The sequence below is a fragment of the Hyla sarda genome, chromosome 5 (assembly GCF_029499605.1).
Source record: "Hyla sarda isolate aHylSar1 chromosome 5, aHylSar1.hap1, whole genome shotgun sequence".
In the NCBI taxonomy this organism is placed as follows: Eukaryota; Metazoa; Chordata; class Amphibia; order Anura; family Hylidae; genus Hyla; species Hyla sarda.
Window position 1 is genome coordinate 184,947,619 of NC_079193.1, and position 14,718 is coordinate 184,962,336.

The following is a 14,718-nucleotide window of genomic DNA, read 5'->3' on the forward strand; positions in this document are numbered from 1 at the left end:
CACAGGTGTCTGACAGATTTTTGGAACAGTGGTCCGTGAAAATGAAAAATTTAATGTCAAACGCCAGTGGGGTGTAAATGTTCACTGCACCCCTTATTAAATTCTGTGAGGGGTGTAGTTTCCAAAATGCGGTCACATGCGGCGGGGGGGGGGGGGGTCTACTGTTCTGACACCACCGGGGGGGGGCTTTGTAAACGCACATGGCCCCTGACTTCTATTCCAACCAAATTCTCTCACCAAAAGCTCAGTGGCGCTCCTTCTCTTCTGAGCATTGTATTTTGCCCACAGAGCACTTTACATCCACATATGGGGTATTTCCATACTCAGAAGAAATGGGGTTACAAATTTTGCAAGGCTTTTTTTCCAATTACCCCTTGTGAAAAAGAAAACTTTGGGGTAACACCAGCCTTTTAGTGAAAAAAATCTAATTTTTCATTTTCATGTCCAAATTTAGCGGAAATTTGTCAAGCACCTGTGGGGTGTTAAGGCTCACTGTACCCCTTGTTATGTTCCTTAAGGGGTGTAGTTTCCAAGTTTCCAAAATATTATACCATGTGTCTTAATTTTTGCTGTTCTGGCACCATAGGGGCTTCCTAAATGCGACATGCCCCCCAAAAACCATTTCAGCAAAATTTGCTTTCCAAAAGCAAAATGTGACTTCTTCTGTTCTGAGCATTGCTGCTATTCCCGTGAAACACCTAAAGGGTTAGCACACTTTCTGAATGTCCTTTTGAATACTTTGAGGGGTGCAGTTTTTATAATGGGGTCATTTATGGGGTATTTCCAATATGAAGACCCCTCAAATCCACTTCAAAACTGAACTGGTCCCTGAAAAATTCCGATTTTGAAAATTTTGTGAAAAATTCGAAAATTGCTGCTGAACTTTGAAGCCCTCTGATGTCTTACAAAAGTAAAAACTTGTCAGCTTTATGATGCAAACATAAAGTAGACATATTGTATATGTGAATCAATATATAATTTATCTGGAATATCCATTTTCCTTATAAGCAGAGAGTTTCAAAGTTAGAAAAATGCTAAATGTTCATGAAATTTTGTGATTTTTCACCAAGAAAGAATGCAAGTAACAACGAAAATTTACCACTGTGTTAAAGTAGAATATGTCACGAAAAAACATTCTCGGAGTCAGAATAATCGGTAAAAGCATCTCAGAGTTATTAATGTATAAAGTGACAGTGGTCAGAATTGCAAAAAAGGGCTCAGTCCTTAAGGTGAAAAAGGGCTCAGTCCTTAAGGGGTTAAGGGTGCGTTCACACGCTAGTAGCTAGCAGCTAGTTTCCCACTGCGGGAAACCCACTGCGAGTTACGCTACCATTCATTTGAATGGGTCCGCGGACAGTCCGCAAATCTGACACTATTGTGGACTGTCTGTGGACCCATTTAAATCAATGGTTGCGTAACTCGCAGCAGGATTCCCGCAGCATGAAACCCGCTGCTAGTTACTAGCGTGTGAACGCACCTTTAAGGGGTACTCCGCTCCTAAACATCGTACCCCCTATCCAAAGGATAGGGGATAAGATGTCTGATCACAGCAGGTCACAGCTGGGACCCCCCACGATCTCCGGCGTGGCACCCCAGTCATCTGGTGCATGGAGCGAACTCTGCTCCGTGCTGGATGACGGGGGACCACAGCCGTCCCATCCCCTCCATTCATATCTGTAGGAGGAGGCGTGATAGCTATGTACTAACCATCACGCCCCCTCTCATAGACATGAATGGAGGGGGCGTGGCATGACGTCATGAACACGGAAGCTCCAAGCTTCTGTGTACATGAATGCTGCAGTGCTGCACCGTAAATTGCGGGGGGTCCCAGCGGCCAGACACCTCGCAATCAAACATCTTATGCTCTATCCTTTGAATACCACTTTTAATGGCTCAAAAACCAGAAGGAAATATTTGCAAAATTTTGCACCGAGTTGTGCTTATCTTAATGAGAAAACGTCCCCTAGTTGTTGTGGCTGTAAAAATTTGTCTCTTATTTTCACGTTTACATGTTAAAAAAGCTGTGCCAATAGAGCGACATTATTAATATTTAAACAATCTTGTGTTTGTTTAATTAAACAGGCTTGAGCAATTGACCGCCGATTACACTGATCTTTGCCGTGTCAATGTACGGCAATGATCTGTGTATGAGATTGGTATGTGCAATGAAAGAGCCACGGGGGGCTAGGGGGATATATAACACTGCAAAAAAAAAAGTTAATAAAGATCATTTAACATCTTCCCTAATAAAAGTAAGAATCACCCCCTTTTCCCATTTAAAAAAGAAAACTGTGTAAATAAAAATAAACATATGTGGTATCGCTGTGTGCAGAAATGTCCGAAATATAAAAATATATCTTTAATTAAACCGCACGGTCAATGGAGTACGCACAAAAAAATTCCAAAGTCCAATTTGTGGTCACTTTTTATATCATAAAAAAATGAATAAAAAGCGATCAAAAAGTCTAATCAATAGAAAAAGGGTACCAGTAAAAACTTCAGATCACGGCTAAAAAATGAGCCCTCATACCGGCCCGTGCGTGGAATAATAAAAAAGTTTATAGGTGTCAGAAGATGACAATTTTAAATGTATACATTTTCCTGCATGTAGTTATGATTTTTTTTTTTTAGAAGTGATACAAAATCAAACCTATATAAGTAGGGTATCATTTTAATCGTATGGACCTACGGAATAATGATAAGATGTAATTTTTACCTTCGGCAATCTCCGGCTCTGCCATAGCGATGTATTGAGGGGGCGTGTCTGCTGCCGCTTCGCGCGGTGGTCGACACCCGCTATCTGGCCCGGAGAGCCTGGCCCCCGTACAGAGAGATCACGGGGGCCCCAGCGGTCGGACCCCCCGCAATCTCAAACTTATCCCCTATCCTTAGGATAGGGGATAAGTTTTTCGCTACTGGACTACCCCTTTAAGGGGTTAAGCACCATAGATGACCCTATTGTAAAATTGTCTAAATTGCTAATGATAATTAATATGTTTTCAAATATCTTTAGTCGCAGCTATTATGCAGAGCGTTTCCCACTTTGCACTTGGTAGATATATTGACCTTTTGTAGTAATGTAGCTATTACTTGCTATAGTAGATATGGATGGTTGGCATCATAAGTGTGCATACTATATCCATAGCTATAGACCTTGGATGTATTTATTGGATAATAACTATGAAACCTTTTTATAGACCGACAAAGATTCTCCCTAGATTTGAAGTAATTGTATATGATGTTCCAACCTATTATGGAAGAACCTTGTCACATTCCAAAGCAAATGTGCAGCTTTGTAGAATTGAGTGTTTTAACCATTTGTGATGTGATTGATAGATGCAGAGGCCAAGGGTCAGAGACGTCGTGGGGCAGCAAAGAGACCAAGCTTGGCACCAGGATCAGCCAATACTGTGTCCTCTCCTACTGCACCGATTCCAGTAAGTAGCCATTTATACTTCTACCTTCAATAAACAAGAAGATATCCTTGATTTAAGACCATACATGAAGATGTGTAAATGTATGATTTCTTTTTTTATTTTACAGCCTGCAGGAAAAAAGAACAATGTGCTTTCTAATGAAGCCAGGAAAGAGATGGCAAAACTTGCTAAAGTTACAAAGGATGAAAGAAGGGCACAGTTGGATGCAAGACATAAATACTTAGTTTCCAAATTGGCCGATGGATTAGGAATTGGTGAAAATGAAGTTGAAGACTTTCTTATTTCTGATGACAAGGTAAAACTTGGTCAACAGTGACACCTTGTGGTTTTCCATAGTCTTGCATGTCCAACAACTTAAATCAAGAATAATAATCTTTAATAATGTCAATTTATTTTGCCATATATTCTGAAAAGAAATGACAAGCTATCAAAACAGATAAAACCAATGAAACAAAGCAGAAAGCGCACCTTCCCATAAGACCTTACAGTACATTATTTAGACAAAATGAATGTAAGCAGCCAAATACAAAACCTGGGAGATCGAATCCAGTTTTCCCATGATGCTCAAAATAAGACAGGATATGTTTCTAGATCAAGTTCTCTTAGTTCCGATTTAGTAGACATAATCCTGTGCTATGTTATCATTTTTATTATAAAGCTTATTTAACCCCTTAAGGACTCAGCCCATTTTGGCCTTAAGGACTCAGACAATTTAATTTTTACGTTTTCATTTTTTCCTCCTCGCCTTCTAAAAATCATAACTCTTTTATATTTTCATCCACAGACTAGTATGAGGGCTTGTTTTTTGCGCGACCAGTTGTCCTTTGTAATGAAATCACTCATTATATCATAAAATGTATGGCGCAACCAAAAAACACTATTTTTGTGGGGAAATTAAAACGAAAAACGCAATTTTGCTAATTTTGGAAGGTTTTGTTTTCACGCCGTACAATTTCTGGTAAAAATGACATGTGTTCTTTATTCTGAGGGTCAATACGATTAAAATGATACCCATTATTATATACTTTTATATTATTGTTGCGCTTAAAAAAAATCACAAACTTTTTAACCAAATTAGTACGTTTATAATCCCTTTATTTTGATGACCTATAACTTTTTTATTTTTCAGTATAAGCGGCGGTATGGGGGCTCATTTTATGCGCCATGATCTGTACTTTTTTTTGATACCACATTTGTATATAAAAAACTTTTAATACATTTTTTATAATTTTTTTTTTAATAAAATGTATTAAAAAAGTAGGAATTTTGGACTTTTTAAAAATTTTTTCGTTCACGCCGTTCACCGTACGGGATCATTAACATTTTATTTTAATAGTTCGGACATTTACGCACGCGGCGATACCAAATATGTATATAAAAAATGTTTTTTACGCTTTTTGGGGGTAAAATAGGAAAAAACGGACGTTTTACTTTTTTATTGGGGGAGGGGATTTTTCACTTTTTTTTTACTTTTACTTTTACATTTTTTTACATTTTTTTTTACACTTGAATAGTCCCCATAGGGGACTATTCATAGCAATACCATGATTGCTAATACTGATCTGTTCTATGTATAGGACATAGAACAGATCAGTATTATCGGTCATCTCCTGCTCTGGTCTGCTCGATCACAGACCAGAGCAGGAGACGCCGGGAGCCGCACGGAGGAAGGTGAGGGGACCTCCGTGCGGCGTTATGAATGATCGGATCCCCGCAGCAGCGCTGCGGGCGATCCGATCGTTCATTTTAATCGCGAACTCCCGCAGATGCCGGGATCTGTATTGATCCCGGCACCTGAGGGGTTAATGGCGGACGCCCGCGAGATCGCGGGCGTCGGCCATTGCCGGCGGGTCCCTGGCTGCGATCAGCAGCCGGGATCAGCCGCGCATGACACGGGCATCGCTCCGATGCCCGCGGTTATGCTTAGGACGTAAATGTACGTCCTGGTGCGTTAAGTACCACCTCACCAGGACGTACATTTACGTCCTGCGTCCTTAAGGGGTTAAAGCGTACCTGTCATGAAAAAAACTTTTGATATTTTGTATATTAATGTATTTTAAACTACTTTCTGATTGCATGTATTTAAAAAAAAGAATTTCAGTTTGAAAAAATGACTATTACGTGTCCCGGCCGCAAGTCATCCATACAGTTTGGAGTTTGTCTGACCACAGTGCTCTCTGCTGACACCTCTGTCCATTTTAGGAACTGTCCAGAGCAGGATACGTTTTCTATGGGGATTTGCTCCTACTCTGGACAGTTCCTAAAATGGAAAGAGGTGTCAGCATAGAGCACCATGGTCAGACAGAAAATAATTTCAAAAAGAAAAGAACTACCTCTGTAGTATACAGCAGCTGATAAGTACTGGAAGGATTAAGATTTTTTTTATAGAAGTAATTTACAAATCTGTTTAACTTTCTGACACCAGTTGATTTAAAAAGAAATTTTTTCCAGGGGAGTACCCCTGTATAACACTGTATTTATTTAGGTATGTGTATTAAATTATGAAGGGCAACATAAGGTGTTGCTATGTTATGGTACCCAGCCTGGACGGCACTGGCCATTAATGCTTGCCCCCTTGGATTTCTTGTATAAACTAGATCCCCCTGAATCCTATTTCTCCTTATTTGTTGTGCTTAAAAAAAGGTTAATCCTGTGCTAACGCGTTTTCTTTCTCCTCTTTATAGTTCAGTTTGATAGCTGATTTTTTTGCGGCTAATGGATCAAAAAAACTTATCTTTTTTTACCAAGAAGTTCCACAGGTATGTAAACCAGTATATTGTCTGTACGTTGTCATACCTTGACGTTACCCCACTGTCACATCCTAAACCTTATCTGTCTAATTTTTTTTTTTGTAGCAAAGTAAGGCAAATATTCCAATGTGGGCAGAAGGAGCAAATCTAAATGCCTCTTATTCACATGTGACGAAGAAGCTTTTTATTACTCTGGGCTCCAATGAGGTACAAATCCTGTTGTTATCAATACATTTTTTAACTCTAATTGAAAATTCCAAGAACAATCCCATATTTCTGGATAGTATAGGTTATGCAGAACCAACGTTGTTATGAAAAAGATAATAAGTAATATAAAAGCAAGATGCAGTGGGAAATACAGGAAGCAAAATGATATCTAGAGAGGTGGCAGTAAAATATCTTAGGCTGTGTTCACATGTTGCAGCTAATTAGGGGGAACTGCAACTAATTAACATGTTTGTTTTTTCTGCACATGACTTAAATTAAGGTACATACAGGGCGTTTCATTGCAATTATGCAAATTGTGGCAAGATGTGCCATTTTAGAGCCTTTTCAGTGATGTGATGTCCCAATACAGGACATGGTCTTGTACTACCTTTAGGCCCTGTCAGGTTGAGACCCTCAGTGACCTGGGGGCTCCCCTGCAAGGTCTCCCCCTGTTGTTTCCAGAATGTTGTGTACATCACTTTAATGCCTAGACAGTATCCTTATGTATAGGTAGTACAAAGGACCTGTGTAAGTCTGTCACATGTTATGTCATGCAGTCACAAGCACTAGCTTTACCTATGACCCACAGCTTGACCAATGGGCTTTAGACCAGCCCCCACTATATAAAGGAGCAGCCATTACAATTCACTTCTCTTAGCCCTTATGCTAACTTCCTGAGCACAGCAACCACCAGAGATCTCAGTGCAAGTGATCAGCATCTGGAAGACCTCAAAAGCTACAGTCATTCCAGTAAGTCTCAAGTCTATGTCCGCTGTCACTGAAACTAGTCAAGTCAAGTCCAATCTCGAGTCAAGTTAATTGGTCCAGCAAACTGCAATCAAGATCAAGTATAGTACTTTTCCTGTTAGTTGGCTTTGTGGAAGACCACCAAGGCAGGATGGGGAACCACACAGTAGGACAGGTGTACCAGGGATGGTTATGGAGGACAGCAGTCATCTCTTATGAGACCTGTTCCTGCTGGATCTGGCCTTAAGGTCCGGGTAGAGTGAAGGCCGAGGTGCACAAGTGCCCTGGGAGTGGTGACCCCAGGGTGCCAGAATTCACTTGGGATTAACAACCCCACTTGAAGGAAAGCACGTAGCACGCACTTTTTCTCTCACTCTTCTGGGCACTCGCCCTTAGTTAGTATCCCGGCTAGGATCAGGGAATTTTTATAGATCCGGTCGGATGTCCGGGCAGTATTACACACTGCGCACATCCACTTATTTATTTATTTGTTTATTTTTGTCACTGTGTCCACTTTTTGTGTTCTGTTTGTTCACTAGGATTTGGTAGGGTGCGGTAGCTCTTCTGGGTGTTCCTCCTGCCGGTCTAGACGAGGTGTGTGTGACTATGAGGTTCCTCACCTCCCTGCTATACCCCGTGGCAAACCTGCTTCAGCAGGATGCCAAACCGATTTTACTGGTTCCTTGGTGACAACCTGGTTAACGCCTAGTTGTCTGCCGGGAACACTTTCGGTCCCTGAGTAGCTTCGACGAAAGGGAACATTGTACCTGGAACCTTGCAGGTGCCTTTTGGCCTGGAGGTGAAGGGTTTGGTTTGTTGGGGGGTCTCTCCCCTTTCGGAGAAGAGCTTGTAATAGACCGCATCCTCGTGCACTTTTTTTTGTGTGAACACTTGCACTTTTTACTTGGGTGATTTGAGAGCACGTACCTCGGCTCTTTAAAAAATAAAAAACTGGGATAGCGGAGGAACCGGGTGTGTGGAGTTCCGGAACCGTAAAACCACACTGGCATCACGAACACTAGGGGTTAACAACATTTCTCCCCTGGGGCGATCTGATCCCACCACTCACACTGCTACACCCGTGGTCCCGCCTTACACCCGTTGGTGACCACAATAATTTGTGGCAAAAACACATGCGGTAATTAGTTGCGGTATCACTAATTAGGCGCAATATGTAAAAACACATTTTATAGTGTATGTCAGTGTAAAACATATATAAATACTAACTCTGTATAAAGCAAAATCAGGAACAATAAAGTCCTCTCTTGTAAAGCTAGAGGCTAGATGGTCAATATTTTGGTTCTGTATTTGTCCACCAATAGTCTAAACAAAAGTAGAATCTACAGAAAAAAATGTAATTGAAAGAATTGCACACTTTCTGTTTTTTTAATCCAAATATTGATGCAAAATACTGACCAAATACTGCCATGTTCAATTGATGTTTAAGTGAATAAGAGCTACTGAGATGAAATCCTTAAAGGAAATCTGTCAACAGTATCACCCGCACTAACCTGTCATACAGGCTTGTAGTGCGGGTGATACTGATCAAAATGATACTTACCGCATCTTGATCCGTTCAGTTGTAATTCTTCTTTTTCTGTATATGCAAATTAGTTGCTTGGGGCACGGGTGGAGCTACGAACCCTGCTTCAGGCACTGTGATGTCATCTTCGCCGGGTGGACGCAACGCCCGGCTCCTCTATTTTCATAATCCCCCTCCCTACTCTCTTGGTGAACGTTACTGTTAGGCACATGTGCCGCTTCCTGGGTACACCCGAAAGCGGTGTATGGCTGAGCTGCATTCCAGCATCCTTGCATGCCTGAATGCCATTTCCGGGTGTACCCAGGAAGTGGCGCATGTGCCAAACAGTAACATACACCGAGCGAGCAGGGAGGGGGATTATGAAGATGGAGGAGCCTGGCGTTGCACCCATTTTGGCGAAGATGACATCACAGTGCCCGTGCAGTGTTCATATCTCCACCTGTGCCCCAAGCAACTAATTTGCATATACAGAAAAAAAAGAATTGCAGCGGAATGGAGCGGCAGATCAAGATGCGGTAAGTATAATTTTGATCAGGATCACCCGCACTACAAGCCTGTATGACAGGTTAGTGCGGGTGATTTTGATGACAGATTTCCTTTAAGTGATAACCTTTTTGTTGAAGAAAAGAAAAAGTAGTTTGAATGTTAATAATTAGGGATGCACCAAAAGGGAAATTTTGGTCTGAAACCGAAAATTTATGCTGTGCTTGGCCGAACACCGAAACCAAAAATGGATTGCCCCGCCCACTTTTTTCAATATAGTTTTTGTAAAATTGTATTATCATAATTTTTTAGTTACTGATGTACCGTACTTGAAGATGACACCAGAACACATATGGGTGGCTATAGAAGGTACTGGCGGGGCTTGCAGCCACAGCACTGCAACTTACATTGACTCCAGGACACACTATAGGGATACACACCTATCTGATTGGTTGCTATGGGCAACTACTCCATTTTTCCTCAGCATGTTGCAATAAATCTCCCCCTTATATCTTTAAAAAATAAAAATAAATCAGTATTCTTAAAATGTTATCTTCTGACCCATATAAATTTATTTTTCCCAAATATGGGGTTGTAGAGGGGCACATTTTTTGCACTGTATTTTTTATCAGTACCATTTTTATTTTGATGGGGACTTTTTGGATAACTTTTTTTTCCCTTCTACATTAAAGGGGTACTCCGGCCCTAATAGATCTGATCCCTATCCAAAGGATAGGGGATAAGATGTCTGGTCGCAATCTGTCATTGCGCATCCACCTTTTTGAGCTCTTTGCAGCGCTGGAGGCTCCAAATGTGTAGTGTGACGTAGTATTGGGACTCCGCCCCCGTGTGATGTCACGCCCCCCCTCAAGGCTACTCTATAGGAGGGGGCTTGGCGGAGTCGTGATGTCACAATACTCCGGCCCCGTGGTCAGACGTTTTAGGGCCGGAGTACCCCTTTAAGTGAACAAAAATCTGCAATTCTGTCCATTGGTATTTTTTTTTACAATTACGCCATTGACTGTGTGGTTTCATTAACATTATATTTTTATAGTTCGGACATTTATGCACGCGGCGTTACCAAATACTGTATGTTTATTTTTGTTAACTTTATTTTATTTGAAAAAGGGGGAGGGGCGATTTAAACTTTTATTCAGGGGAAGGGGCTTTTTTTTTTTTTTAACATTTATTGCCTTATTTTTTACAAATTTATTTTCACAATATTTTTTGTCCCCATAGAGCAGTGTTTTCCACAGTGTGCCTCCAGTTGTTGCAAAACTACAACTCCCAGCATGCCCATACAGCCAATGGCTGTAGGGCATGCTGGGAGTTGTAGTTTTGTAACAGCTGGAGGCACACAGATGTAAGTTTTTTACTTCTCGACACTGATCAATGCACAAGGCTAAACTTGGTTTCTTATTCAGCCAGCTTCTTATTCACTGAAGTTGGTTTCTTATTTGAGCATTTTCTTATAGATGACTAAGACAAATAAACCTTTTCTCATCTTATTTCTCTGTAGTAAACCTGTTTTTTATACAAAAATGTTGAATATTACTTGGGAACAATTGAATTCAGAAAAAAAAATCTACTGTTTTTTTGTTTGTTTTTTTGCTGAAAAAAACTATAGTAAAAAATTGATGAAAAAATATGCATTTTCAATAAGTAACTGATGAATTTAAGGGGTTAAACGCAGCTGGGCCACTGACCTAAGTGTTGACATATAAAAAGTAAGGGGTCCTCCATAATACTCAACTTTATCCAGCCTGGCCCAAGCTGTGGATTGGCAAGAAAACAGATGCCAACCTTGCCAACTATATACATTTTCAGTATTTTGAATAAGTAACTGAGGTATTTAAGGGGTAAAATTACGTTGGGCCACTAACCTAGGGGTGGAACTATAAAGAGTAAGGGCCCCTTCATAATACCCAACAGTATCCAGCCTGGCCCAAACTGTGGATTGGCAAGAAAACAGTTGCCAACCTTCTCAACTATATACATTTTCTGCATTTTGTATAAGTAACTGGTGATTTCAAGGAATTAAACGACATTGTGTCACTGACTTAAAGGAGAACTCCGGAATAGGAAAACTATCGTCCATACTGCCGGCAGTAAAAAAAAATGAACAGGTACATACCTTCCTTCGCTCCCCCGGTGCCTCTGGTAACCGGCTCCGGCCTCCGCCGCGATCCTCTTCCTGGTTGCCGGTGGTCCTCGAGTCATACTGCACTCAGCCAATCACCGGCCGCAGTGAAGTCCCGACTCGGCCGGCAATAGGCTGAGCGGCAGTGGGACATTTTCGGACCCGGCAGCAGGTGCAGACTTTCAGGTTCTTGAGACAACCTCTCACAGGTCCTCTGCTCTATCTATACATTAGGATCCTGTCTATACATTAAACCAGTATACACAACATTCTGGAAACAACAGGGGGAGATCCTGCAGGGGAGCCCTCATCTCACTGAGGGTCTCAACCTGACAGGGCCTAAGGGTAGTACAGGACCATGTCCTGTACTGGGACATTACAAGTACACTGCAGAACATGTGTACAGGGGGGAAACAGGTGCAAGGGTCCCTGAAGGAGGCTTCCTGACAGGGCAGCAAGGGTACGGAGCAACATCTTCCATACTGGGCCACCACATAGATACTAGAATTTAGTACCTTTTGTGGATTTCGGGACTAATACAGATAGATGTTCTCTCAATTCAATTTAACTAGGTTTGCATATTGACCACAGGACTTTAAATTTGGGAAATCTTTTCTTGTGTCAAAGCAGTGAAGCTTATTAGCTTAGTCATTAAAGGGGTTGTCTTAACTCACAAAGTTATCTCCTATCCTTCAGTCTCTGTTGGAACAACTGAGATAGCCGAATGGCTATCTCCAGAAGCTCCCATAAAGAATGAAGAGATGCATGAGCGAGTCACTTCTCCATTCTAGCAAGTGACTTGGTTCCCTGTTCTCAATATCACGGGGGTCCCAACCATTGGAAGTCACTCTCCCTCCCCCTTAATCAGAAAGGTATCCCCCTATCCTGTGCAAAGGGGATAACTTTGTGAGTTTGGACAAGCCCTTTAAAGGGGTAGTCTGCAATCTCCTGTACGGCGCTCCGGCTCTCCTCGTGCACGGAACATGGGTAGACATGCCCCTTCTCTATAGGAGAGGTAAGGATGCGCAAGCACACCAGCTGGTGTATCTCGGGCTCTCCCATAGAAATGCATGGAGGGGGCATGTTAACCCCCCCCCCCCCTCCCGTGCACGAGGAGAGCTGGAGCACTGTACAGGAGATCACACGGGGTCTCAGCGGTTGGACCCCCCCCCCATGGTTAGACACTTATCTCCTATCCTTTTGATAGAGGATAGATTTTCCTAAACAGGGATACCCCTTTTATGCCTAAGATATGCTGGTTTGCTGGCCACTAAGGGGTAAAACATACAGAGAAAAATTCTTGCTCACAGGCTGATACACTAGAGACAAAGTTATGTGTTGCACCTCTGACTTAATTAATGCAGGCACATAGAATAACAAGTGTATTTAACCACAATTAGTTATATTACTGTTATGAGTTATTGCTAATAGTTGTTATACTGTAGTAATTTTGCTTATTTTTCAAAAAACAACTTAATAAAGCTTAATAAAAAAATGTCAATCATTGCTTTTATTTTAGGGGTTAACAGGGACATGTCTCTTCTTTTTGCGCACAACTGATAAAGCGATTACTACAGCCAATGTTATTCAGGTGAGGTTTTTATGTTATAGCTTGTTATTTGCTCATATCAGCGCCTATATTGACTTTTCATAGTAAATTAATGTTTGGCATTTCTTATAAATATCATGCAGAGGTAAATAAGAGAGAAAATGCAAAGAATATAACTGAAAAAACACTTCTCTTATAGGAGGTGAACTTCAGTATGTTTGAATGTACAAATGGCAACATACTCCAAGGCCTGGAAATCTTGCTTGCTCAGGTTTTGGTGCCAGCACTTAAGTGTCAAGAGGTAAGATCATATATGTGACCCAACCCTGCCTGCCTGTAGGCTTGAGTAACTGTAATTAATGGAATATTATTAATTACAAAGTAATGCAACCCTTCACAATTTAGCTGATGTTGTGTTTTATTTAAATTTTTTTTAATGATTTTCTACATTTATTTTATTTTAGGTAGAATTCTTTGTGATAACGATATTAAAGGAAAACTGTCACCTTGATCACCCACACTAAACCCAATAAACTGGTTTATAGTGTGGATGACCAGGAATCCAAAGAGGGGTCACTTGCTATAATTGGCGTTGTGGTTCCTGAAATATTGGCTGGCGAAGTTCCCCTTCTGAATTCAGGGAGTCGCACTCAGGAGGTGGGGCCCCGCTGGCTGGCCGTCCCTGCTACTTTTCGTCGTCTCAATCAGCCGTCCCCTTAGTTAGCATATTCATATTCTGCGACTCCACGTCCTAGTGATGTGAGTCGCATGTCACGTGAGCGCTGCACTCTGTCAGTAGTGCGCATGCGCAGGCACTTTGTCAGTAGATTGTATGCGCCAGCAGTTTACATACAGAGTGCAGCGCTCACCTGACATGCGACTGATGTCACTAGGACGTGGAGTCGCAGAATATGAATATGCTAAATAAGGGGACGGCTGATTGAGAAGACGGAAAGAAGCAGGGGCAGCCAGCCAGCGGGGCCCCACCTCCTGCGTGCGACTTCCTGAATTCAGAAGGGCAACTTCACCAGCCAATATTTCAGGAACCACAGTGCTGATTATAGCAATTGACCCCTCTTTGGATTCCGGGTCACCCACACTATAACCCAGTGAATTGGGTTTTGTGTGGGTGATCAGGGTGACAGTTTTAATAACAATTAAAGATCTTTTTATTATGCTATTTGTTTAGAACTGGGGAGCTGTGAAGGATGGTCTCCAGAACTCCCAAATTCAAGAGTTCTTAGACTCTTTGGATAAATTTGTTGCAACCCTGTCATCAGCAAAAAATAACTTGGATGGAAAAATTGAACTAAAAAAAGTGGACAGCAGCAATTTCCTGGATAGCCTGCAAAGTCCGTCAGACTTTATAGCTGCAGGTATGTTCATATTCTATCTTGAATAGCAATGTATATGATGCACCACGGATAATAAGTGGCACAACTGAGAGGGGGCACACCCTTCCCTTCAGCTCTGACTCCTAAGGAACAAAATGAGCCCAAAGGATATGAGATCTTGTATTTACTATTATTTTATAAAATTTTTTTTTTTTTTGGCCATTATATTTTACCATACAAACACTCAAGAAAGGAAAACATATGTATAGAAAACAACATAAAATGTTGTATTCCTGTGGATGTCCTACATATAACTATATCCAAATATGACTATAGAAATCCTTATATTTCTATTGTTTGTCCAATGCCCAAAGGAGGACAAAGCAAGTTTGTGAAATGCGTACACAGTGGGGCACTGAGAGGGCAATTGGCATCAGTCTCATAAGATTTTTTTTTTGGCCTTCCTCTGGATCAACACAGTATGGCCACAATAGGGTTATAGGTTAAACTTAAAGGGGTACTCCGGCC

The 14,718-nt window shown here is 41.4% G+C and overlaps 1 protein-coding gene across 3 annotated transcripts in view; it reads left to right on the forward strand.

Moving 5' to 3' along the window:
* The window catches only part of LOC130273684 (dynein axonemal heavy chain 5-like), a 334,039-nt gene that overhangs the window by 32,509 nt on the left and 286,812 nt on the right, over positions 1 to 14,718 (forward strand). For all 3 annotated transcript variants that reach the window (XM_056520899.1, XM_056520897.1, XM_056520898.1), the window contains exons 3-9: positions 3,337 to 3,437; positions 3,544 to 3,732; positions 6,122 to 6,196; positions 6,293 to 6,394; positions 12,827 to 12,898; positions 13,056 to 13,157; positions 14,046 to 14,232. In XM_056520899.1, coding sequence (XP_056376874.1) covers positions 3,337 to 3,437; positions 3,544 to 3,732; positions 6,122 to 6,196; positions 6,293 to 6,394; positions 12,827 to 12,898; positions 13,056 to 13,157; positions 14,046 to 14,232 — 828 coding nt within the window. The remainder of the gene's footprint in view (positions 1 to 3,336; positions 3,438 to 3,543; positions 3,733 to 6,121; positions 6,197 to 6,292; positions 6,395 to 12,826; positions 12,899 to 13,055; positions 13,158 to 14,045; positions 14,233 to 14,718) is intronic.